The 25,321-nt window shown below is 54.8% G+C and overlaps 8 protein-coding genes across 8 annotated transcripts; 5 read left to right on the top strand and 3 right to left on the bottom strand.

Moving 5' to 3' along the window:
* Positions 1-342: 342 nt before the first annotated feature.
* Positions 343-5,185, bottom strand: LMH87_011743 (uncharacterized protein; the record flags this gene model as incomplete). Its single annotated transcript, XM_056200936.1, has 3 exons — positions 343-1,758; positions 1,823-2,224; positions 2,303-5,185. 3 exons carry the CDS (start codon positions 5,183-5,185, stop codon positions 343-345), a joined length of 4,701 nt encoding a protein of 1,566 aa, XP_056052737.1.
* Positions 5,186-6,845: 1,660 nt separating this feature from the next.
* Positions 6,846-8,762, bottom strand: LMH87_011744 (uncharacterized protein; the record flags this gene model as incomplete). Its single annotated transcript, XM_056200937.1, has 4 exons — positions 6,846-7,648; positions 7,702-7,804; positions 7,867-8,384; positions 8,453-8,762. The coding sequence occupies 4 exons, from the start codon at positions 8,760-8,762 to the stop codon at positions 6,846-6,848; spliced, it is 1,734 nt and encodes a 577-aa protein (XP_056052738.1).
* A 2,723-nt stretch (positions 8,763-11,485) lies between these two features.
* LMH87_011745 (uncharacterized protein) lies at positions 11,486-13,061 on the top strand (the record flags this gene model as incomplete). Its single annotated transcript, XM_056200938.1, has 2 exons — positions 11,486-11,674; positions 11,733-13,061. 2 exons carry the CDS (start codon positions 11,486-11,488, stop codon positions 13,059-13,061), a joined length of 1,518 nt encoding a protein of 505 aa, XP_056052739.1.
* Positions 13,062-14,374: 1,313 nt separating this feature from the next.
* On the top strand, positions 14,375-16,215 carry LMH87_011746 (uncharacterized protein; the record flags this gene model as incomplete). The annotated part of the gene is made up of 3 exons (XM_056200939.1): positions 14,375-14,478; positions 14,563-15,168; positions 15,222-16,215. 3 exons carry the CDS (start codon positions 14,375-14,377, stop codon positions 16,213-16,215), a joined length of 1,704 nt encoding a protein of 567 aa, XP_056052740.1.
* Positions 16,216-16,885: 670 nt separating this feature from the next.
* On the top strand, positions 16,886-17,901 carry LMH87_011747 (uncharacterized protein; the record flags this gene model as incomplete). The annotated part of the gene is made up of 3 exons (XM_056200940.1): positions 16,886-17,393; positions 17,472-17,764; positions 17,839-17,901. The coding sequence occupies 3 exons, from the start codon at positions 16,886-16,888 to the stop codon at positions 17,899-17,901; spliced, it is 864 nt and encodes a 287-aa protein (XP_056052741.1).
* Positions 17,902-18,445: 544 nt separating this feature from the next.
* LMH87_011748 (uncharacterized protein) lies at positions 18,446-18,918 on the top strand (the record flags this gene model as incomplete). Its single annotated transcript, XM_056200941.1, has 4 exons — positions 18,446-18,533; positions 18,590-18,630; positions 18,695-18,757; positions 18,820-18,918. The coding sequence occupies 4 exons, from the start codon at positions 18,446-18,448 to the stop codon at positions 18,916-18,918; spliced, it is 291 nt and encodes a 96-aa protein (XP_056052742.1).
* A 322-nt stretch (positions 18,919-19,240) lies between these two features.
* Positions 19,241-20,570, bottom strand: LMH87_011749 (uncharacterized protein; the record flags this gene model as incomplete). Its single annotated transcript, XM_056200943.1, has 4 exons — positions 19,241-19,325; positions 19,384-19,487; positions 19,689-19,695; positions 20,554-20,570. 4 exons carry the CDS (start codon positions 20,568-20,570, stop codon positions 19,241-19,243), a joined length of 213 nt encoding a protein of 70 aa, XP_056052743.1.
* Positions 20,571-20,820: 250 nt separating this feature from the next.
* Positions 20,821-22,458, top strand: LMH87_011750 (uncharacterized protein; the record flags this gene model as incomplete). The annotated part of the gene is made up of 4 exons (XM_056200944.1): positions 20,821-20,863; positions 20,994-21,805; positions 21,868-22,055; positions 22,110-22,458. 4 exons carry the CDS (start codon positions 20,821-20,823, stop codon positions 22,456-22,458), a joined length of 1,392 nt encoding a protein of 463 aa, XP_056052744.1.
* Between the last annotated feature and the right edge of the window lie 2,863 nt (positions 22,459-25,321).

Consider the following 25,321-nt stretch of genomic DNA (forward strand, 5'->3'; position numbering starts at 1 on the left):
AGCGATTCTTTCTTTCCAAGCTCGGGGCAGCATCTTATGAGACATGTTGGCCATGATATTTCGGGCATGGCGCGGGCTTTATTGGACCGCTTTGGGATATGTCCTTGGTTATGCTGTTACGAACTCGAGAGTGTCATTCTCCTTGCTTAGATTTTCCTGCTTTTCTTTGATACACTGGAGCATTTTACGCACTAGGCAAGCGCTGCAATTGAGGCCAATGACTGACTTTCATAGCTATTGCATGGTTCTTTTCGTTGGTCTTCTTATACTTCCTATCATTTATGTTATTCTTGTGCTTCTTGTACTTTCAGATTCTATTATTGTTCTTTATACTCTCGTTCTTTAAAATAAGTCTCGAATCTTTTGGCCAACCGACCTCTTCTTTGCCTCACTATTCTCCTCCCGCACATTATTCGCCCGAACCACGTTGTTAAACGCATTTGCCAACGTCGCGCCACCGATCGAGTAAAACGCGATCCCGAGTGCGTTCTTGTTCTCGTCCAGCAGGTTCCACATGGCAATCGCCGCCGGTGGCTTCTTCTGAACACCCGCCGCCACCTCTGTCGGCGCCAGCGTGAAGCGGATCTGCCCGCGAAGCATCTCGCGCTCCAGCTTCACCTGGCCCGGTGCGTGCTGGCGCATCCACGCCAGCACCGCACCCATCTCCTCTTGCGTCGAGTTGGGCGCCGAGGCAAGCGTGAGGCTGATGCTGTAGCCGCCGCCGTACTTGCTGCGCAGCTGCGCCGTCGAGCCAATGGCCAGCATGCGGCTCGCCATGATGGCGGTGCGGCTGGCGAGCCGGTCGGCCTCCTCCATGCTGTGCGTCGTGAGCAGGATCGAGTGGTCGTTGGCGATGCTCTCAATCAGTCGCCAGAAGGACCGCTTGGCCATGGCGTCCATGGCCGTGGTCGGCTCGTCGAGCACCAGCACCGGCGGCATGCCCATGAGCGCAATCGCGAGGCTCAGCTTGCGCTTGTTGCCGCCGGACAGCTTGGCCGCCATGGTGCGGGCGTGCGGCGCGAGATCCAGACGCTCCATGAGGCTTGTTACGTTGTCCTTGACGTTGCGCACGCCCTTGATGCGCGCGTACAGCGTCAGGTGCTGCCGCGTGCTCAGCAGGTCCAGGCAGTCGTGCTGCGGGCACACGCCGAGGTGCTTGCGCGCCGACAAGCTGCGCGAGTCTTGCCCGCAGAGGTAGATGGTGCCATGCGTGCTGGCAAACTCGGACTGAATCATGTTGACGAGCGTCGACTTGCCGGCGCCATTGGGGCCGAGAAGCGCGAGCACCTCGCCCGGGGACAGTCCAAAGGTGACGTCGTCGACTGCAACATTGCTGCCGAACCGTTTTGTGACATTGAGCACGCGCAGTAGATCAGAGTCGGTGCCGAGCGTGCGAGTAGCTTCAGCACGAACGTCGTCTTGGCCAGTAGCAGCCAGCTCTTGCAGTTCGGTGCCGGAAGTGGACGATGCTGCGGTGGTGTGCTTGCGCTTAAACAAATGAAGCAGGGGAATGTACGGCAGCCCACCGTCAACCCAAACGGAGAGGATACCGAGCCAGATGACTTGAAGAACAAGATACAGAATTGGGCCGCCGTAGGCGTCCATGGCGCCCATCTGCTTGATGCCACCGTTGCTGCAACCCAGTCCACCGGCATTGAGGCCGACAAGGAGGGCGCGAACGAGGTTCGCCGTGGGAAGAAAGAACCCAAGACCCCATGTGACACCAGAATTGACTTGATCTGGCTTGCTCAGCGTTCCCTGCAGGTAACTTTTGTTAGTTGGACCTGTGGAGGGGTCTGGGAACTTGCGGTAGATGACTCACAAAAACGGTGCCGAATCCAATGGCAAAGCAGATCAAGTTGACAGTCAGGGCCGCAAGGAACGACTTGAGTGGTCCGTTGGAGACATGGCCGACAATCTGAGAGATGAAGTTGCCGCAAATGGCGTACAATGTGAAGATGATAATCATGAGCCATGGCGAACCTGTCCAGCCAAGGATGGGCACAATTGCAATAGTGCTGACCACAGACATGACAGCGATCCAGAAAAAGTCAAAGAGCATGTAGGCAACCATCTGCGGCGTTCTGCGCACGCCGTTGGCGTATTGCAGAGAACGTGTGTTGCTGCGTCGCTCAATGGCCGGGTATACGACGAAAAAGGCAGGATACGCGGCTTGGACGAGTGCGATGAAGAGCGCAAAGACCCATGCCCCGGCTTGAGTTCCCTGTCTTCTAGGTTAGGTGTTTATTCTTGCCTTTTTTCCCTCGTGCTCAAGAACCATGAGTAGCTTTGAAAGACGTACCTTTTGAATTTTCGGCAAAGAACCGTATGTAGTGTCAATCTCAATGTTACCGGTAGCTTGGCTCCAAATATTCAGAAGCTTCGCGCCTGTAGGCTCAGCAATGTATTGCGCATACTGGTATGCGATAACAGTTGCGTTGTCCTTCTTGCCGTTGCCAAAGTAGATGCCCATCTGATCATAGCCCGTCTGCTTCTGCATGTAATCTAGCCATGAAGCCCTGTCGCCAAGTGCGTTGACGAAGCCGTACGCCGCATCTTTGTCGACGCCGGCAAAATCATGATAGCCTTGCTGCAGCGCCTTGAAGACGGTGGCATTGGCGCTCGCCGGGCCAACGGTGAGCTTCTCGCATCCATACGGCTGGTCGCCACGAGCGCAAGCTGCATTGTACTGGAAGCTCGTGGTGTAGCCTGACCGCAACTCAGGCTGGTATTTGCTGCAATCCTCGACTTTGAGCTTGGTGGTCACAGTCAAGAGTCCGCAGTTTGCGGCCACGACAATGGCGACGAGGAAAAAGTACGCCCACCAGACGCGCGGGAGCACCTTGAAACGCTTGCCGAATAGGATACCAACCTGTGTGCCAAAACTCGTCTCACGACCGGGGCTCATTTGATGTCCTGATTCGGCGAGAGTCGGGGGTTTGAGGAGAGCAGAATCGCCGTTTTCGCCCGCGAGATTGAGGAAGACGTCTTCGAACTGAGGCCCGGCAATGACGACATCGTGAACGCCACCAGCAGAGAATTTGTTGGATAGCTGCGTGGCAGCAACAGAGTCCTCGACATTGTAGACGAGGCGATCTTGCCAGACGGCGGCCTTCTGGGGCACGTCAACCGCCAGGCTCTGGGGCGTCCGCTCAACAATAACCTTGTAGCCACCGCCGTGGGTGCTGTTGAGCTCGGCAGGCGAGCCTTCGGACTTGACTTTGCCGTTTTTCAAGACAACAATATGATCGGCAAGCACATCTACCTCGTCGAGAAAGTGTGTGGTGAAAATCATGCTTCTGTTGGTCCGGTTACGAAGGAGAAGATCCCAGATGGCTTGACGAGAGAGGGGATCCAGGCCAGAGGTACACTCGTCAATGAGACAGATGGATGAATTGCCAACAAACATGCATGCGAGCTGCATCTTGCGCTTCTGCCCACCACTCAGATTCTTAGCCATGCAGTCGCTCTTGTGTGCCAGGTCACAGTCGGCGATGAGCGCGTCAATCTGCTCGGCCGTCTCGCCGCCAGACTTGATCCCAGACCACAAGACAATGTGCTCGCGCACAGTGAGCTCCTCCCAGAAGACATTCTGCTGCGGGCAGATGCCAATCTGAGATGGCGACGCGTCAAACGAGACCTGGCCGGCATTCATTCCCAGGAAGCCGCCTATCATCTGCAGCGTCGTCGTCTTACCGGAGCCGTTCTGGCCTACCAGACACATGATCTGGCCACGGTGAGCCTCGATGCTCACATCATCGACGGCTTGATTGCCCTTTCTTCTGCCACAGCAGAAAATAGTTGTCCAGAAACCGGGCTTGAATGTTTTCTTGAGAGTAGTGGCGGAGACGGCGGGCTTGGATGACTTGTCAACCGCGCCGGAAAAGTGCCTGCCTTTGAAGTGGATGCCATGCATGAACCACTCTGTCAGCATAGCCAACCCAAGGTACACAATGGTTTGAACGGCAAGAACAGCGAGCAATGTCGACTGGGTAATGTGGTACAGATCGGGAGTCTCGCTGAAGCTATCACGGGCTGGCGGGAGGCTAGAGATGTGAGCCGCCTGGTCTTTTCCTTCCCATCTTGCCATGTCAAACAGGTAGAGCATATAAGTGCAGCTGGGGAATACGGTGGAAAGGCCCAAGACCGTGTTGGGCTCGGGCTGGGGCTGAATTCTGGTAGTGTGGAACTGGAACGCAATGGCCAGGGCCAAGAAAAAGATGGACACGATGATGGCTGACACGCGAGCTCTGGTGAAGAAGGCGGCCGCAAACACGGCAGAGCTGTTCAGGGCCATGCCAAACAGAATCTGCCAACCAATCAACACGCCTGCATTGGACGTCGGGAAGAGCAACTGCCAGTAGAGGATGCCAAACACGATGAAGAGGGGCAGGCAGACGACGTCAAGAACAATAACCCAGCTCAGCGTCCGTGCTAGTGATGCCCAGCGACCGCCCATGCTGTCGATGAGGGACGACACGCCCGAGTCGCGGTCGCTGGTGACCCAGCTGGCGAGGTTGTATACTGTGATGAGGTGGCAGGCAAAGACCACAAAGGCGTATACACCAGTAATGGCCGTGAGCGCGCCTTTCTTAATCTCGTCCCCGTTGAACGTCTGCGTGGACCCAAACGCAAAGGCCTCCACCGCGGTACTGGACGTGTTGGTAATGGCATTGTTGATAGCGAGCTGCAGCGGCATGTACACCGTTTCCAGCCCGCCGCTGTGCTTGCCCGTCATCCCAGCATCGGCGCGGATCGTGTAGTTCCAGGTACCATTGGCGGCCCTCGTCTCTGGCGAGTCAAAGAACGTAACCGCCGCATGGCAGCCCTGCTTGTCCGTACTGCACGCGGCAATCAAGTCGGTATCGCGATCGAGATGAAGTAGCTTGCCGCTCCCGAGCGGCTCGGTGAATTTGGCAACGATGGCCTGGATGTCGGACCCGGCGTTGGGCGGCTGGATAATGGCAAGCTTGCCGTTTATGGCGCTGCTAAGCGAGGGCAGCGCGGCGGGCTGCTCTGTCCGGAACGAGTGCTGCTCGTTGACCCAGATGGGCAGACGGGCGAGCACGGCAAAGATGACGAGCGGGATGGCGTAGAACTTGAAGAGGAATCCAATGGGATGGCGCAGGATGGTGAAGAGGAAGTTCTTCCAGACGAGAGCGCCCAGCTGGCGAAGAAACGACATGATGGGCAGCGGTAAATCAAGAAATTAAGAGAGGCCCCGGGCGCAAAATGTTTCCATCAAGCCATTGACTTACACCAGAAGAGAACGCCGACGGCACAAAGTACTTATGTATGAAGCGATCAGGAGAAAACAGCACCAAAAACCATATAAGGCTGGGCCAAAATAAGCAACATCAGAATTGGGATTAGTGGCTCGTTTAAGCCACACGTATTTGTTTTTATCCCCGTCTCTCTCCTCCCATCACAGGAGCACAGCCCTGCGATGCTGCACATCGCGACGGCGCGAGTTCTCAGCCCCCGACTCGGTCCACCTGCTCGAGCTGCAGGGTGGGTAGACGACGCGCGTTCTCATCCTCGCGCACCAGCCTTACACACCAAACCTGTTCTCTCCATGATGGATCTAAACCCTAGACCCTATCCTAATCGGTTCAAGTTTCCCGCTGCGCATTTACTAAGAGTCTTGGCAAGTTGGACACGGAGGAGACACCCCCTGGCGCAGCGGAGCCGGGCCATAAGGCTGTGACGTCGGCCGCGCTCAGGGATCAGATCTGGCTCGTATTGCGATGCGCCATGAGACGGCGAAAGTTATGATTGGTGGCTTTAATGTGAGAATGCAGGCAAGGGGTACGTATGCGTTTTTCGTGGGGGGACACAGAGAGGTTTGCTCAGCAACGCAGGACTATCAGGCAAGATGGCCCGTCCTGGCGGCTGACAATGCAGGATGAGTAGTTATGGGGCACCGGCAGAGCACGGCGAGTTCTCTCACATCGTTCTGAGATCTGCGAGCAGGTCAGGCTCCGAGACGTGGCCGATCGACAAGCGCAGCGAGCTGGGAGTGGAATACGATGCGCTGGATGACGTCTAATAACAAAACAAAACTCCGTAACAGCTTTGGACTTCCAAAATGCACGGCATACGAGTCTCAGTCTTTCTACGCTTGAGACACATGGCCTCGGGTATTAAACCAGGTCGTGGTGTTTTGCCTGTCCTGTCAGTAATTACTCCGCCGTCTAAAGGGCGCCCGGTGGGAGTCTTCCGACTTATAAGCATTTATTACTGCTCCTCATTTCTTTTTGCTACTTGCTTAAAAAAATCCACTATTTGCTGGCTGCGTGCGTAAGCCGCGTTTTCAAGTCGCATCGTCTTAAAAGGCATAGGTTAGCAATTGACCCAGCTTTAACTGCACAACTGGCACGAGACCGCCGACAAAAAAAAGCGTGGGCTCTACCACATCTCAGGGACCTTATGTTTTCCCAGAATTTGCGAAACATTTGTTCTGGAAATTTACTGCTCCAATGCCCGAGCCGACAGACAGGGTAGGTATACATTCGTCCAGACCTTCGCAGGGCAAATCATGCAAGTTGAGGTGAGGAATGCCGCATTGGTCGAAATGGGGCGCTGTTTTTCCACTTCACTAATCCTTGGGCGTATTTATTTTCTTCCGCACATACTTCGGCAGCTTTTCTTGTGTCAAGGCCGATTGGCCAGGCGATCCCATCCAGTGAGCGCCTGATGATGCGCCGCCTCTTGTCATGACCCCCAGGCCACACGAGGCAGATTCGCGCAAATGGACAAACGAATCATGGGCCGTTGATTCATTTTACTCGTTCGCTAAGATACTGCTGTACTATTGATCTTACAGAAAGGTAATACATCTGGTCTCACGCCCGAGATCCTCTTCCCTCGCGACGCCTACAACGCGACTCCTCGTACCCATCATCGCTCCATCTGCGATCTCCGCGACGGCGGTCTCTCTCTGATTCCTTGTCACCACTCCGTCTGGTATATCTCTTGGAGCTCCGTCGAGGGCTCTCCTGTCTTGTATGCACTCTCGTATAGCGCGACGACCGGCAGCCCTCGCGATCCGGGTTCCTGGCCCCCGGCACCACAATCTCCACCTCGCTCTCATAGTCCCGTCGGCAGCGATTGAGGTGCTCCTGCCTGCTACGGGCATCCGAGTGAATCAACGGCGGTGGAAGTGCTGAGTGGCTCTGCACAATCACCTGGGCGATGCGTCCTCCGCCGGTGCATGATGTGGCGTGTGGCAGTGGTGGTGATGGTGGTGGTGGCCTGTCCGAGCCGGGAGTGTCGTGCTTCCAGCTGCGGACAGCGCGTGTGACGAGATGCAACACGTCTGGATCCGGCTCTGCGGGAAACAGGTGCCGAGATATTTGACGCGGCAGTCTCGTCCGCTGGCCTTCGCACTCCAGTGAGGGATCCTCGGACACGGCGTCCAGCGGCACATCTGCAATGACGCGGGCAAGCCGAGCGGCCTCCTGGTCGGGATACGCGCAGATGAGCTTGAGAGTCCACATCACGAAGCCGTCTGGGGTCAGGGCAGGAATGCAGGCTCGTTCTTTGGGGTCTGAGGGATCATCTTTCACGAGGTGGTAGTGGCACTTCATGTCCGCGTAGAGGTCCTCTAGACTCCGCATGGCACCGCGGGATGTGAGGCCAAATATCCCTAGACACAGTCAGTATCTATCACCATCGATAAAGTGAACAATTACGACTCACGAGTAAGATCTATAGGCTCTCTGTCCAGTCTGTACCTGGAATAGAATTTGTAGAGCTTCTCCGGCGTCAACACCAGAGAGTAGGTTGGCTTATACACTTCAGTCTGAATGGTGTTCTGTTAGCGTGGCTGTGGCGTAGACGTGGCGTGTAAGTCAGGCAACTCACCAGATAAATGGCCAGACCGCGCAGCACATTCCTCATTCTGGGTGTTGGCCTGCCCTGCGAATTGAAAAGAACTCCCCATCTCTCATCAAAGTGAATCTTTTCGCGGGGCACATGGATATTGGCTGGCTGAGATGTGCCGCCACTCCAGGTTGTGTGACGGACGGGGGAGCTCCGCGGCAGCACAGCCGGGACGCGATCCGAGAACCGCACCTCTTTGACGACTGGGATAGCTGCGGGAGCCAACGGCTCTGTAGCTGTGGCTGAGGCTGCTACGGGCGATGTAGGTGCAGACGCGGCGTATGTGTGATGTCGTCTGAGCCGGGCGTGGTCTAGTTCTGGGTCTTTAGGTGTAGGGGCTTTGGATGTGCAGGAGGGGGTGGGGGTATTATCATCGTCTTCGGACTCTGTGCAATCTTCAACTGTAGCTTGATATCGTGCCTCTTTTCTGGCCGTCTCTTTTGCTCTGGGGAGCAGCGAACTCTCCGAGTACGCTCTGGCGAGGAGCGGCTTGGTAGTTACTGTTGAACAGGTAATCAGTATGGCGCTGCAAAGGCGGCAAAGTAGCCATCGAAGCAATGTAACATACCTGGGCATGTGTTCAAAAACTCGTCAAGCTGACGCTTTTGCACGGCCGAAATGGCGAATGTGCTCTTGAGCTGCTCGACAAAACCACTCTCAAGTAGCAGCACTTTTTCGGCTCCTTGTGTTTCATGGACATCGGCACTAGTCGATGCCTCCTTCGTCACGCGGGCCTCAACCTCGACAGCGTGTGACTCTAAGGGAGCCCGACTAGACGATGTTGTGCTTGACGCGACGGCCCGTCCCTTATGGGGCGCATCCCGGTGATGCTCCCGCAGTTCGTCCGGTGCCAGGGTAGAGATGAGGCCGGGGGCCATAATGGTTCATGTAAGTATGGGGCTTAGGTTGGGTTGAGATGAGGAAATTGTGGATGAAAGTCAGAGTCGTTGCTAGTCTCGATATCTACTTAATTGTAAAAGTAAAAGATTATTCTGCAAGCAGTCTGGGAGCAGCTCGGTATTTCTACCATGAATCGAGCCAGCACCGCAGCAATGCAATCAACCCAAACAGTCATCCCACACATCTGTTTCTGCTGCAACAGCGGCTGGCCTATCCCAGCCCGATCATCATCACACCCTCAGCAGCAACCGCCATCTGCGGTCTTGAAGCAAGAGGGTGGGCCACGTGTGCACGTCTGGGTCGCCTTGCCTGGACGCACGACATGGTTGCCAAAAAGGCGAGCGGCCCTGTCGGGAAAAGAAGCCGGCGTGCGCCGCCCGCCCCAAGCAACCTCTCGGTATCAAAACCACCCGCCACGGCGCCGGTATACTACTGTAGTAAGTGCTGAGGTCGGTAAAGAAAGCACCCCGTGTCACCTCTGCTCGTTCGGCAGTGGATGTCCGCTTACCTATCACTTTAACGAGTGGCTTTGCGCAGGTGATGATGGCCAGTACAAAAGAGCAAATGAGGCGGAAAGGGCTGACGGCGCAAGCCACTACACTGCCCGAGCCTTTTAACAAAAGTGGTTTGGTGGCTTGTTTTCCTGCTCTGCATTCTGGTGTAAGAAGATGCAAATCGTCCCCCTTTCACAATTGTGCATATGCATTCTTTTCTTGGTCACTGCATAAATTTACAAAAGCCCCTCCCCGGGTCTGACACTTTGTCGGTGAAGCTTTTTCTTTCATGCTCGTGTTGCATGCATCCGTACTCTCAACTCGACTTGAGACTTGCATCGGTGCCTTAAGAGTCACAGGGCCATCAGGCTGAGAGTTATGCACGGGAATCTTGTTCAAGCTCTATCTATCTGGTTGCCCTTTCCCTGCTAGCTCCCCTGCTCGACATCCAACAAGGGGACCAGTCAGTGCTACCCAGTGCGGGTGCCCACCTCCCGTGGTGGCGTGGGCGGTGATCCGGGCGAATGGCTGCTCTGCCTTGGAGCCAGCCTCATGCATCGCCCCGGCAATACCACCCAAGATGATCCAAAGTCGCCCAGTCTTTTTCATGTACATATACTCCATATATCAAGGCAAAGTCCGTTGTCACTATTTGCCTCTTGATAACGTGCACTATATACGACCGGCCAACGGCCTAGACTTCATCGGCGCTGCGGTCTCGGGCCCGACAGGCTAAGCCGCCACTCACCCCGCTAGCATCGCTCATCTGCGACCTGCATTACCTGTATGGCGTAGCAGTCGTTGACGGTCTCATTTGCAAGAACTTTGTTCCTTCGTTTTCGTTTCATCTATTTCAATCTGGGCGCGTGGTCAAACTAGTCAAACTAGAATTAGTCAAGCGCCCGGCTCCCCCCCGACGGCCTCCTCTTGGCAACACTTGTTTGAATTCAGTGTGGTTGCACAAGGCTTGGGTCACTTACACTGCCCGGGCAGCGGGGGAAGCCTTGTGCAATAATCGACGCACCTTGTCTGTTGTTTCACCGACGGTTCAGCCATTTACGTGCTTTTGCATTCGCGTACTGACGTGTCAGCAAAGTGGCTGCCCAGCATGCACGCGACAAAAAACAAAAAAAGCACGGGAGTAAACAATTAACAGCTCACAATATCAGGAGACTCGCTCCCTGAGATGCTGTGAAACCATGACACAAATTAATACAAAAATATTGTGACAACATTTTCGGAGTATAGCGACGCAACCTCGGAGTACTGCTGCCTTTTTCTACGGCGTGGTAAGAGAGTTGCATCAGATAGAACACAAGTCCCCAGACAAATCCCAAGAAGCGAGGCGCTTTAGCCAGTCTATGGCTCTAAATCCGGGGTTGCATGGCTGCCTGGCGAGTTCAAATCTTTTACACGTAGTTTCCAATTTACAGCGTGCTTTGACTTCTTGCATAATCGTCATTAGTTGATTAGGACTCCCCAGTCCAAATTCCCCGAGATGCAGGCCCTTGTTAAGCCAGCATTGGATCTAGATCCGGGGATGCATAGCGGCCTAACAAGGTCTTTTTTCAAATCTTTCACATGCAATTTCTCAGCTGGCAACGTGCTTTGGCTTCAACGCATAGCCATCATTAGTTCTGCCATGTGTGCAAGCTTTTGGTAATTAAAAAAAGGCGCTGAATCCTCATGCATCGTCCAGGGCAGCCGAACGAGGCTCTGGGTTTATCTATATCGTCAGCCGCGCGAGTCAATTCACTAGCAAGCTTGCATCATATGTGTACCTATTTTTTGCAGTGCAAAACCCGTTCTCTCTGTCGAATAAATGCAGTTTGTTCATGTGTTTGTGAGATAACGCTACCTGGTGATGGTATTTGACACGGCTATTTTGATATTGCTGAGATCCCACCGACGCGATCTGTATGAGGGAAGCCAACTGTTTCTCATTGCGAATCTAAATCGAGTCATGACACTCATCTCTAGTTGGAACTATCGCTGTTTAAATAAATCAATAAAAACTCCACCCTGCGCTGAGGCCTAGATTCTGCATCCATCGTGCTTTGGAGCCTTGCGGCTCCAGACTAACACAAACTAAATCCACAAAAAGTAATTTGTAGAAAAGAGACTACAGCCCCTCGGCGTGTAAACTCCTCAAGGATCCGGGTGGTTCGTTTTTCCAAGCTTGGTGTCTCATTTGAACGGTCACAGTCATGTCACTGCTTTGCATCCCTTCCGAGGTCGTCTGCGTGGTTCTCGAGAGCTGCAGCAGCGCCCAGGACGCTTTGGCACTTGCATCCACCTGCAAGCACTTGTATCGGGAATGGACCAAGCACGGAGTCAAAATCATTTGGTCTTATTGGAAAGAGGAGATGACTGGTCTCGACGAAGCTTTAATTGCGGTGGGTTCAAGCTTGCGGATGGGTTATGCTGTGCGTGTCGCTGACCAATTTTCGGCAGATCCGGGCGACACAGATTGTCGTTGATCATGAAGCTCGTCGTGAGCAACCGCCTAGCGCAATGAGCTTGTCGCGTCTCAGTGCACAGCACCAGAAACCGACTCTATCGGAACTGAGCGCGCTGTGGAACTTGAGTCGCATTGTTGCGTTGATGTGTAATCAGGCTTGTGCGTGGCTACCGCACGGCGCGTTTGACGTGGACGAAAGACTCGAGCAGCATGGGCATCTGCCTCAATGCCGCGACCGAATCGTCAAATCAATGTACCGGGGGCTTATTGCGGCCGCAGCCTTATCAGGTGTATACAACGAGCCTATCTACAAGGCGGAATCGGCGATTACGCCAGAGAACTTTTCCACCGAAGACGCGAAGAGACTTGGACACTTTCCTGCCTACCAGACCACTTGCCGGGCGGAAGATGAGCATGCCATGTTTTATGGCTTCGCAAGATGGTATCAAGATACCGTTTTGACGGAGAATTCCCGTACCATTATGACAGAACGCTTCCGTGAGCGTCGCGGACGAGGACTGTGCTGCGCTGGCAGGGTCGACGGCGCCAAAGCCGGTGAAGAAGATGATGATGCAACTGCATCTGATGACGGAGGCGAGGTTCCTGATGAGGATGAGGGGTCCGATGAGGATGAAGAGTCTGAGGAGGACGAAGATGAGGCCTGCCCTCTACAAGATATCGACAGTCTTTCGCATTCTGATGTACACCTTCTGATATGGGAGACGATGCAGTTGCTCTGGGCCGTCGAGATGATACGTGTTTGCTGTTCCTTCGGAGCAAATGAGCTTGGAAAACAAGCGAAAGAGAACTCCTCGAAAACACTGTACGTGGTTCCGTTCGGCGCGTTTCGCCCGGTGCCCATGCATCTTTGGAAAGAGGACGGACCGTCTCCAGCGTACGATTACGCTCCCGCCCCAGCCCCTGAGGGAGTCAGCGTCAGCGACTTCCGGAAGACGTATGTCAAAGTGGGAACACCGTCAGGATGGGGCGATATCCTGGATTGGATGCATGGGAGCTCTGGCCAGCCCAACCACTACCGCCGAACCGATAACCCCATCGCGCCGCTGCATTTGAAGCTTTTTGAGTTTCTGGTCCGTCTCTTCGCCAACGCACGCTTCTCGCTGAGCTTCTTCCAGTCGGACTGGGAGGAACACTGGGTTGACTTGATGACGCTGACGGACAGCTGCGTGCTGTTTACGAGTGACGAGCAGGAGGGCCGTGGACCGTGCAGGCAAGACCTTTTGAGCGGCGGCTTTACGGATGGCGCACTGTGCCTTGAGACCCGGAGAGGCAAGGGGAAGCCTGCTGTATACTATTCCTAGTGTTGACACAGCATGTCGGTGTGACTATAATGCCGACGCTTGAATACAGAGATGGGGACTAACTGTTAGTATCACGTCGGTCGATTTCAGGGCCGTGGCGTGAGCCGCAAGATCGAGACGGTGGATACCTCGCACAACCGTGGCTGCAGTGGCAAAATCAATGACAGGTGAAGATGCACAGGCAAGTCACAGGCACACATCGAGTTAGTCTGCGAGGTCATATAACGCGAAGGTTCGGACGAAGAGATGTAGGGTAGGGTGGGCTGCCACGCGGAGAGGCAGGGAATGACTGCCCAAACGGGATGCTCCGGTGCGCCGTCGTCCAACGAGAACCGATTTTGCTCGGGTCATTATGTACGACACGAGAAAAAGCAAGTGAAAAAAACTGACGCGGCTGTAATTTAACCGCGCTCCGCTTTAGAATCGTAACCTTCATCTATAAAAGGACATGCCATACGAACCGTGGGTTGGGTCTCTCTCGTTGGCTGGTCAAGCACATGCCAACTGGAGCAGCCGTTGTGGGAAAAGCCGAGCCTAGGGTTGGCGCTAGCGGAGGCGGGCGGCCCTGTAAGAGCGCTGGAGGACCGCCATCAGGACCAATTTTGGGGGCATTTGGGGGTCTTAGTGAAGCACTACTATTGCCTATGTGGCTGGGATTACAGGTTTATCGAGGGTCTCTAAGCCGTTACAGGCTTAGCAGGGCTACCTGGCTGAGCTTGCTGGTTGCTGGCTTGCTGGCTTGCTGGCAGCGTGGAGCGGAGCGCCGCCGCCCGAGTCGGCCGGCCCCATAATAAAAATGTCCAAGTAGAGGCTGCTCCCCGCGTCCAAGAACTTGTCCAAGAACTGGTCCAAAATTCGGTCCTCGCCAGCAAGCTATCCAAACTTGGACAGCCGGCCTAGAGCGACATATGTACCTAGCTAGCCACAACCACTTACAGCGACTTTTTGGCAGCTTACAGCGGACCTCTCCGATATTTATAGCGCCTGCATCGCCTGAACCCTTCTGTCCAAACCGCCCACCGTAGGGAAACGCCCGCCCGAAGCACAGCATTGCTCGACGTCACCGAGACGCCATACTTTTTAACCTTGCCCCTCCCACGTCGCCGCTTCTTCTTCTTGTTCCTCTTCTGTCCCGTATTAAACATGCCCATCCAAGGGTCTCCCTTGTTTTAATTCCTATACAATTGGCTCTTTTGCTCTCCGTCGACCAGTCCTTGCTCGCGCCGATATCCTCGCTCCGACTCTCCGGATAGCTCATATAGCCGAACTAAAAACCCAGCTCCGTCTGCACGGCCGAACGAGAAATCAGCATCATGCCCGGCTCGTCGCGCATGCCGATCAGCCTTCGAGGCTCCGGCCCTCTTAAGCCCGGCGCCGCCTCCTCTGCGCTGTCCCTGGGCCTGGTGAACCTGGACCTGTAATGACCCCTTCCTCCCATCACCATTTCGACGACAGCCGACCAAAAAAAAGCCATTGCTAACTTGGGGCTGCTTCCTCCCAGGATCCGCAACATCATCTTCGTCTACTTTGTCTCCCGATGGACGCGCCGCCTCTACTGGAAGCTCAAAGGCCGCGGCGTCATCGGCGCCATCCTCGAGCTGTATCGCGACATCCGCCGCGTCCTCTACGGCTGGTTCCTGCAGGCTCCCGGCGTCCGCGGCCAGGTCCGGGCCAAGGTCAAGGAGTCGCTCGACAAGATGGCCGCCAAGCTCGTCCCGCCTGCGCAAACGCGCTACCTGACACTGCCCAAGGAAGGCATGCCCGAGGAGAACATTCGCGCCGAGCTCGACAGTCTGGCGAACATGGACCACACCCGCTGGGAGGACGGCTACGTCTCCGGCGCCGTCTACCACGGCGAGGCGGAGCTGATCAAGCTCCAGACCGACGCATACGGCCTCTTTACCGTCTCCAACCCCATCCACCCGGACGTCTTCCCGGGCGTCCGTAAGATGGAGGCCGAGGTCGTCAGCATGGTCCTCAACATGTTCAACGCACCCCAGGGTGCGGCCGGCGCCTCCACCAGCGGCGGCACCGAAAGCATCCTCCTCGCCTGTTTGGCGGCGCGTCAAAAGGCCTACATCGAGCGCGGAGTGACCGAGCCTGAAATGTAAGCCCTGAACCCCAAGAAAGACGTGTCTCGTACCTAACACGACCAAACAGGATTCTCCCCATCACCGCGCACACGGCCTTCCGCAAGGCCGGCGACTACTTCAAGATCAAGGTGCACTTTGTCGACTGCCCCGCGCCCAACTACCAGGTCGACCTGCGCGGCGTCTCGCGCCTCATCAACCGCAACACCGTCATGCTCGTCGGCTCCGCGCCCAACTTCCCGCACGGCATCATCGACGACATCTCGGGGCTCTCGCGCCTGGCGGTGCGCAACAAACTGTGGCTGCACGTCGACTGCTGCCTCGGCTCCTTTGTCATTGCCTGCCTGGAAAAGGCCGGCTTCGAGTCGGAGCCGTTCGACTTCCGCCTCAAGGGCGTCTCGAGCATCAGCGTCGACACGCACAAGTACGGCTTCGCGCCCAAGGGCAACTCGACGGTGCTCTACCGCACCGCCGCGCTGCGCACCTACCAGTACTACGTGTGCCCGGACTGGGCCGGCGGCGTCTACGCCTCGCCCGGCCTCGCGGGCTCTCGCCCCGGCGCGCTCATCGCCGGCTGCTGGGCGAGCCTCATGGCCATGGGCGAGGCCGGCTACGTCGACTCGTGCGCCAAGATTGTCGGCTCCGCCAAGAAGATTGCCGACGCCATCCGCGAGTCGCCCGCGCTGGCCGGCGAGCTCGAGATTGTCGGCCGCCCGCTCGTCTCCGTCGTCGCCTTCACCGCGCAGAACCTCGACATCTACGACATTGCCGACGCCATGTCCACCAAGGGCTGGCACCTCAACGCGCTGCAGAACCCGCCCGCCATCCACGTCGCCGTCACCCTGCCCATCACAAAGGTCTGGTCCAAGCTCATCAGCGACCTCGAGACGGTCGTCGAGGACGAGCGCGAAAAGGAGCGCGTGCGCATCGTCGAGGGCAAGGGCGCCAAGGGCAAGGCTGTTGGCGACTCGGCCGCTCTGTACGGTGTGGCCGGCTCGCTCCCCAACAAGAGCGTCGTCGTAGATCTGGCTACAGGTTTCCTCGACCTGCTGTACAAGGCATAAATTTGATGCATCTCTCTTATTTTTATCTTTTTGTATGTCATCTTTTTGGACATTACCTTTTGGACGTCATTTTTCGGACCTCATCCTTTTGGATACCACTTTTTTTGTATATTTTATCAAGTATAGCAAGAGTCATATTTTACTAGAAGCGAATTGAAACACGAAAAGTCTGTTTTCAAAGCACATGTACACCAGCGTGCCGCGTCTCCGGGCCGCTCGTGATGGCGGTAGGATAGCGGCGAGAGCACATGGGCAGGTGCCTTTTCTCGCCCCCGCCATCGCTTGACAGTGGGCGTCAGGTGTCGGGCTAACGTGCCGTGCATGATCCTGAACGACAGCGGGAAGAAGAGAAGCCTCCGACAGATCTGCGGCCCAGTCAGCAATCTCACACGACCTATCAGCGCTACCACGCAGCGCCGTCGCGGCGCTCGCGCGGCCGAAATGACACCGCTCCAGCACTGGTGTCTCACTGCTTGCATGAAGCGACCTGCCATTCCAATGCTTAGCTTGGGCGATCCTTGGGAATGGCTGCATGCAAGAACTCTCCTCTGACCCTAGGTCGTGATTTATAAATATGATGCCGCCGCTCCTGTACTTGAGATGAAAAAAAACCCCGGCTCCTTGTAGGTGAACATCACCAGCGCGCGCCGAATATCTCGTACTACAGCCCATGATGCGCCGCTTCGCAACGCTCCTGGCCGTCGCCGGCACGGCGCTCGCCGCGTGCAACGGCCGCGACGAGTACTGCGGCCGCAAGTACTCCAACATCACGTACATGGGCGCGCACGACAGCGCCTTTGTCGGCGAGCTGCCCACGCACAACCAGTACGTCTCCGTCGCGGCGCAGCTCGACCTCGGCGTGCGCTTCCTGGAGGCGCAGACGCACGCCAAGAACGGCACCATCGAAATGTGCCACACGTACTGCTGGGAGCTCGACGAGGGCACGCTCGGCGAGTACCTGCAGGAGCTGGCGGCGTGGATGGACGGCCACGCCGATGAGGTCGTCACGCTGCTGCTGACCAACGGCGACAAGATCCCCGTGCAGGACTTTGACGCGGCGTTTGAGGGCGCGGGCCTGACGAAGCATGTGCTGCACCCGACCAAGGTCATGGCCAGGGAGGAGTGGCCGACGCTGCAGGAGATGATTGATGCCGGCACGAGGCTTGTTGTTTTTATGGGTGCGTTGGCCGAAAACATCACAAGACAAAGCAACTTGTGCATGTGCGTGTGAGAGGCTAATGCGTCGGATGGTTTAGACTACAACATGGACCAGACCAAGGTCGACTACATCATCAACGAGTTTGACTACTTTTGGGAGACGCCGTACGGCGTCACCGACAAGACGTTTCCGACGTGCGTCGTCGACCGCCCGCCCAACGGCGACACGGGCAAGCTCATGGGGCTGATGAACCACATGCTCAACTACAAGATTGGCGACATTGTCTTTCCGGACCAGGTCGACGCCGCCGAGACAAACTCCAAGGCGTCTATCCAGGCGCAGGTGGACCGGTGCGTCGCGGCGTGGTCGCATCAGCCCAACGTAGTACTGGTGAGTTCTTGAAAGGAAGAATGACGAAAAAGCACATGTACTCTGATCGTGTGACAAGCTAACAAGGTGTGTAGCTCGATTGGGTGAATATCGGCGAGGTGGCTGCCGAGGGGCTTGCTCTCAATGGGCTGTCGTGAGCGCGGCGTATATATCATGTCGTGCACATACGGCATGGCATTTCTATGGAGAGATCCATCTAGATCATGTATATATTTAAATTCCATATTCGCCTACCCGGAATGGCCATGAGCGTTGATGTCGAGTCCACCGGGCACGCGACCAGTGACGCAAGGTGCGCTAATCGAGATGCGCCGTTGGAGTAATTACAGTTGCCAGGGGTCGGCCAGCTGCAAGCCACGAGATCTTCCAGAACCTCCTACTCTCAATTGAAGAATCCACTCGCGTGGATAACTGAAGAGAAATAGCTGTTGCGAGTAATAACGGGCCCGAAACTTGGCGTCTTGCAAGATGCAACTGTGGATTTGTTAGGGTTGGCAAGATCCGTGGTGACGAAGTCATGATGTAATGCGAGCTAAACCCTCGACTACTTATATGGAGCTGCAGCTCATCGCTCTACCACAACCACAAATACTCGAGAGCTGTTCAATTTTTCATTCCTCTACAATATCCAAAGACCTTCTTCTCTTCGAAATCGAATTGTGTTAATCACTCCAATTCAAAATGTCGTCCAACGAGCACCACCAGCACAGCGAGCACAACGAACCCTTTGAGGAGGGCAAGGAAAACTCTCACAACCAAACCGATCCCAGTGCGTGTGCTCGGCATCAACCCAGTCATGCCAGCAAATACTAACCAACTCTACAGAGGATCAGCGCTCCATTGCCAACAGATTGGCCGCCGAGACGGTTCGTGTTTTTCCTCCCAGACAACTCTGCGCCCAAGAACAGGCCGACTAATACAGACGCTTAGCAAGCCGATGAGGACAAGGAGGACCCCGCCATCACCAGAATGAAGGAGGACCCTACCGCTCCCGTAAGTGGCCGAGAATTTGCACGTGAAAGTGAGGATATTTGAAGCTGACTCGTTGATGACAGGCCAGAGAGCACGGCAACGAGCCTTCGCGCGGAGCCAAGATTGATGCCAAGATTTTGGAAGAGGAGCAGGCCGAGTTGGAGCGCAAGGGCAAGGCATAAAGGCGTTACGAAAGCGATTCAAACAATAAATCATGATTAATACTATTAAGAATTAATGGGACCAGTTCATGTCAAAGCCAAACGGGGCGTACACGTTGAACGCCGTCTCACATAACATCAATAGTGGGCATGCCATGACATGAGCGCGACTTGCCAACGGTCCCTACAACCAACCAAGTGGAGCGACGCAATGTTTCCAGGGACGAAAAGGGAAAAAAGCACTAGTCTTCAGGCGAAGGATTATTTTACAACCGTTATCGAGAGGTAGTGAGATCCTAGCTCTGGTCTGGGTTATGGAGGTTGATAAGCGCGTGACAACTTACTACACGATACTAGGCTCAAAATCATCGATATAGCAGGCGGCGCGTCGGGATGATGCTGTGACTACCGTCCACATGGGAAGTTTCCTGCATTGCTTCCATTAATTAATTGAGAACTCGCCGGCCGTATCAAATTGGGGCTTACTGTGACATGCTACGGGGACCGAGTAGCGGACGTTCGGCTATTCGGAACGTATTCTTGAAGCAACCATGGAACGTGATTTTACTAAAGAGAGAACTGCTAAAAAGCTGACTTGTTAGTTAGCATTGCACCAGCTGGCCGAGCGCTGTGGTAGTTGCTGGTGGGGGCGCGGAGCTCAACACAAAGTCGATTAAAAGCCGAAACACAATACAATAACATCACTAGAGCTCTAGGGAATATTTTATCCCACAAACCAAAGCAGTACATAATCGCAGCCGAGGTTGCCGCGCGAAGTGCTGATGGCTCACCTCAAGCCTACCAGGGCTGTCAGACGGTGGAGTCGGTGTAAGTGGCGCCGATCCTTGATGCAGCGGTCGTGGGCGATGGACGTTTGCTGTTGAATAGTAGTTTGTGCTGAATTAATATATCAAGTCAGTCCCTCAAATTCTGCAACAAGTCTAGGGTAAAATCAGTAGTAACTAAGGGCTGGACTGGGGCCATTTTGTCGGCGCCCGGCTTGGGCTGCCATAAGTGGCGCGTACCATTGGCCTGACGTTACGTACGGTGCTCGAGTTAGTATTGTACTTTATTCCTTATTGGCATAACTGCTTGTGTGTCATTGAATCATCAGGCCGTAGCTGATATATTTCAACCGGCAGCTACAAGTCGACACCCGACTTGTGAGACCGTCGCGCCAACACAACACACGGCCGGCGTGTACGCTGCGGATCTCCCTTTGCTACAGCTGGTGATCTTAGAAAGACCTATTTTGAGCTGGGCGTAAATGTGGCAGCCACTTAAAGGGGGACGAATTGCAATGCCTGGTCCACACCAGGCCAGGCCGCCCGCTAACTTAGTTAACTAGTTAGCTTCCCCCGTATTGTGCCTTGGTGGTATGTCGGATGGTTCCACACCAATGCACGGACAATTGCAAGGAAAGTCAATGCATGATTTATATTTTTAAAGCAAGTGTTAATTGCGAGAGCAGCGGAAAAGTGAGAATCGAGTGACGGGGTATGTCGCTGTCGATAGGCAGTCACGGTAGTTACAATGTCCAGCAACGTCATGCTCCCTCCCTCAGAGTCTGGACTGGAATTTAGAAAGAAAAGAAACTGCAGGACGCGGCCAAGATCGGCCCCAGAACCCACCAGTCTGCAGGCCTATATTTCGTACCCGGGCAGAGACAGCATTGGACGCTTGGCTCGGCATGCCAAAGCCACACTGAGCTGCGCTACCAGCACCAGCACCAGCACGCTACACCCCTGTCCGGTCCCTCTCGCGTCGCTCCCTCTTTCGATCCCACAAGCACCAGTACGAACTCCTTGTCTCTCCTTGGCCTAGGCCATCCTAAAGTACATTCTTTTCTAAACTCTCTTTGCCTTTCTGCTTTTTCTTTAATCAAACAACCGCTCGCTCATGTTATAATCCATCTTCGCAGCCATGCGTCCATCCTCCTTTTGGCGCTGTGCCGCCGCTCTCGCTGGTAAGCCTTTCCCTCGCCCCCCTTGAGGAAAACGGACCCCCTCCAAGAAGACGAACCCGTAGATGGATTCTGGTGGTGTCGCAAACTGCGCGCCTATGATCTGTTTCGCTAACGAGCATTTCCTCGACAGCCTTTGTCCCCTCGTTCGCGGCCGCCGAAGACGCAGATAACCCGAGCGGCCAGTCCACCTTCATCTCCCCCGACAAGGACCTCGGCTTCGCCTTCACCATTGGCAATGAAGATGACAACGACTACTTTGTGACGATGCGCCTCAAGACGTCGCGCTCCTGGGGCGCCATCGGCCTCGGCAGCGACGACATGGCCGGCGCGCTGTACTTTGTCATGTACCTCAACGACAAGGCCGACAACGTCACCTTTTCCCCGCGCCTCGCCTACGGCAACTACGAGCCCTACTTCTACGACACGATGCGCTGGGAGTACCTGCCCGGCACGGGCGTCAAGGACGGCTACGCCACGCTCTCGTTCCGCTGCATCGATTGCCAGAACTGGCCCGGCGCAAACTCGGGCAAGGGCTACCTCGACCTCAACTCCAACAGCCAAAAGTCCATCTGGGCCCTCGGCCCCCGCCAGAAGCTGCGCTCCAACGACCAAAAGGCCGCCCTGCGCTACCACGAGTCCCACGGCGTCTTCAGCATCGACATGGCCCGCACAAAGGGCGTCGCCGACGCGCCCGCCCTCACGGACAAGTCGGTCGACGAGGGCATCACCCAGGTCGAGCACGCCACCAAGCTGTTTGACGTCAAGTCGTCCATGCACGCCGCGCTGATGACGCTGGCCATCCTGGTCCTCTTCCCGCTGGGCATTGTGCTGCTGCGCATCGGTCGCTGGGCCAGCTGGCACGGCGTCAACCAGGCCGTGGCTCTCATTATCGTCCTCGCAGGCTTCGGCATGGGCATCGCCACCAGCTCCCATTACAACCGCGTAAGTAGAAGAGATGGCCTCGATTTTGACCAAGAAAAAGGCTAACGTGTTGCCCATCGCAGTCGAAGCATTTCAACTCGGCGCACCAAATCGTCGGAATCCTCGTCGTCGCATTCTTGCTCGGCCAGTTCACCCTCGGCGTCATGCACCACCTCGAATACCGTCAGACGCGCTCTCCGACCAAGTATGGCAAAATTCACGTTTGGCTCGGCAACGGCGTTCTCCTCCTTGCCGTGTTCAACATGCTATAGTAAGTATTGGTCCGTCAGCCAATGGGTCCACCAATTTTCTAACTTGGATGCAGCGGTTACTTCTTCGCCATGAACTACACTGCCGCTCTCGCCATCTGCATCACCGTCATGGTGATTTGCCTCGCCGCCCTGTTCTTTAGCATCCGCCAGATTCGCGCCGCCAAGAAACGCCGTCTCGCTGCAGCCTTTGGAGCGGCTCAGGCCGCTTCTTACGGCGACGACCGGTGGACCGACAACGAGCCCGGCGCCACGCGCGGCAACCACGATCATGATCCTCTCCCCAACCCCAACGTCAACAGGCCGCCCGGCTCGCCATCGCCGTGGAAGAGCGGCAGCGGCCGCATGTCCTACGAGGACGAAGGCCACGAGCTGGGGACCAGGACAAGCAAGTTCTCCTCCTAGGCAAATCTGCCAACTTTTTTTTCAGTGTAATTTATAATCCTATCTGCTTCTCCTGAGGTTTGGGCGTTTCTGGTGCATGGAGCTTGACAGTGTCTAGGTACTGTCATTGATTGGGTGTCGTTTCTTTTTTCTTTTTTTTTTCTTCAACCATGTGTATCAATGCACTTGTCTTCAGCATATCTTGGCAAGTTGATTCCTTTTGGGTCGGGTATTATGACAGCCTGACCAACCTCTAGTGGCAGTAGCTGGCCAAGGCGAGGAATAGAGCCTTCTAATTAGTCTGAATAACTAATAGACCTCTTTTTATATAATAGCCTTTATAGGGCTCAAGAGACTATAAATAAATATTATAGTACAGACAAGAACACGGTCCAGATTGGGCCGGTGCCTGGAAGCGACGCACTAATGAAATCTTTCGTGACATCCCCACGGAAGAATATCCGGCGCCCATCCATCTTCGGGGAGGACGGGTCGGGAAAAGAGCTGACGTTGTATAGAACATCGGATACGCGGTCGCCAACAGAACGTCTGACAAATGTGTAGTGCTTTGGTTATCGTGTATTACGCATACTGCTCGCGTGGCTTCCCGGAGCCTCTTATATTGCTACGGGGGCTGTGACTCTGATGGCAGCTCTGCCCGCTATTTAGTTCGAATATCAATTTTATAAGATGATTATGAATATCGATTGGTACATTTTTTGCACCTTGCAATCAATGGAGCTCGCCGTCTTTCTACCTTGCACCGTGACAGTATCGCCACCTAATCTAAGCAACTGTTGCCAGGCCTAGGAATACTGACCTTGCTCGCTCTACATTACCTAGGTGGTATAGAGACTTTGCTCGCATTGTGTCAGTGGTGAAGAAGAGTGTCTTACAGGGATAAATAGCGTCAAATTGAAGCTGATATAGCCATGATTGGTTTCATTAGAGCAGCAAAAAAAGCACAACTGACATCGCAGCAAGAGTTGGCGATCCGTATCGACTTGCGGCTGACGAGCCACCTCCAGAACCTGACCCGCCGCTTGGCGTGCTAGAGCTACCGGAGCTGCTTGTACTATCAGAGCTACCAGAGCTGCTTGTGCTAGCAGAGCTACCAGAGTCACTTGTACTATCAGAGCCGCCAGAGCTACTTGAGCCAGATGATCCTGAGCTGTCAGAGCTGCCTGAGCCAGACGAACCTGAGCCAGACGAATCTGAGCCAGATGACCCCGAATCCGAACCCGAACCGGAGCTTGACCCTGCTCCTGTGACATACGGGCAAGGGTTGCATTGCCGGTAAGAAAAACCACACGTCTGACCAAGCAGACAAGTCCACGCCAACCCAACCTTTGGATCCCGCGGGCAATTCTGAATGCCTGTACAAGTATGACTACCTCCCGAACTACCCGAGGAGCCAGAGCTGGACCCGGAGCCGGACTAACAGCAGCTATTAGCAAGTCCCTTGACCAAAAGATTTCACTGTCCGTCCTAGTTATTCTTACTGATACCGTGCCGCATTTAGTAGCGTCGGTCACTGGGCAGCACGCAGAGCCTCCGTTGATGCATGTGTATCCGTTGGGACAGCAGCCCGAGCCGCAGCACCCGCCGATGGTGCAGCACCCATTCACACCGGCGCATGCAAAGGTAGTAATAGAGCATGTCAGTAGCGGGCCGACAGCAACTGTGCCAGACTGGGCAGCAACCTGCAGCACCAGCGCAAGCAGCAGAAGGAAGGCGTTGCAAAGCTTGGATGCCATGGCTTTTTTATTTGCCATTGACCAGGTGAGCTCATAAACTTTTCCATAGGTTCCAAGGGATCTTTATTTAAAGTCATAAAATCTTTGCCACCACATCTGTGCTTGTCGGGTCTACCCATGTTGATGGGTTTAGCGGCGGAGTGGCTTGGACTTGACTCGGTCGCGGCGGCGGCTATCTTTCAGCCCTGAAGCCATATATTGGCTCTAGCCAGCGGCGAGGGTGTCTCGCCCACTCATGAGAGCCTCAGGCCTGTGGTTATTGTATCTGCCGAAAATTGCAAATGAGCTGAGCTGAGCCTGCGTCCGGTATTATCAGCCCTGTCCCGTCCTCTTTGCACACTCCAACACGTGGCGCAACTAGTTGCATGCTTCACGCCGATTACCCGAGCAGCTGAAAGGCAAGGCGCAACAAAAGCCAGCCCTGAATGCAGCTGAAATGGAACTGCCGCCATGGATAAAAAAGAAGTCTGCGGCCGTCAAATCACTATAATCCGGACCAGACTGTTCCCGGCAAAACAGCTGGATTACTTTGTACGCAGGAATGTCGGTAGTTGAGATTCGTTAAGCTTAACTAATTCTAACCCTCCCCACCCCTAGCTTGTAAGGCTGTCCAGCTGACACTAAAACTGCCTTTTGAGGCGTAAGGTGCTAAGGCGGACGAACGTCCCTGGATGACGGTTATAATATGTGAGAGAGTGATGATGAGAAAAAGCAAACATGGTAAGAGAGAATAGCCTATATTGCGAGTCCTTTATGTGGTACCTGTTCAAATCCGAAACGAATTGAATAGATTTTGCTTCCGATCTGCCTTGCTAGGTATCTTCCCAGCTTATCAGAGTTAGCAGAATAGCATGCTCGTCCACGTTGGCGCCCTCGTCGCCGCAGACAACTCCTTTAGGATATAGTACGATGGATACCTTGGCAGCGGTCTGTAGTTCCTCTGTATATGGTAAGCGCATGGGCCACTGCGCGGGCTGTGACACTCGCGGCACCAAGAGTTGTAGGACGAAATGAAGGTTATGAGTAGTACTCGAAGTATCTTCTCCATCTTAATATTATATATACTTGGAATACTCTTAGTAATGTATTCAGTCCAACCATCCACACGTGAATCATATATACGTCGT

This window comes from Akanthomyces muscarius, chromosome 4 (assembly GCF_028009165.1).
Source record: "Akanthomyces muscarius strain Ve6 chromosome 4, whole genome shotgun sequence".
Lineage (NCBI taxonomy): Eukaryota > Fungi > Ascomycota > Sordariomycetes > Hypocreales > Cordycipitaceae > Akanthomyces > Akanthomyces muscarius.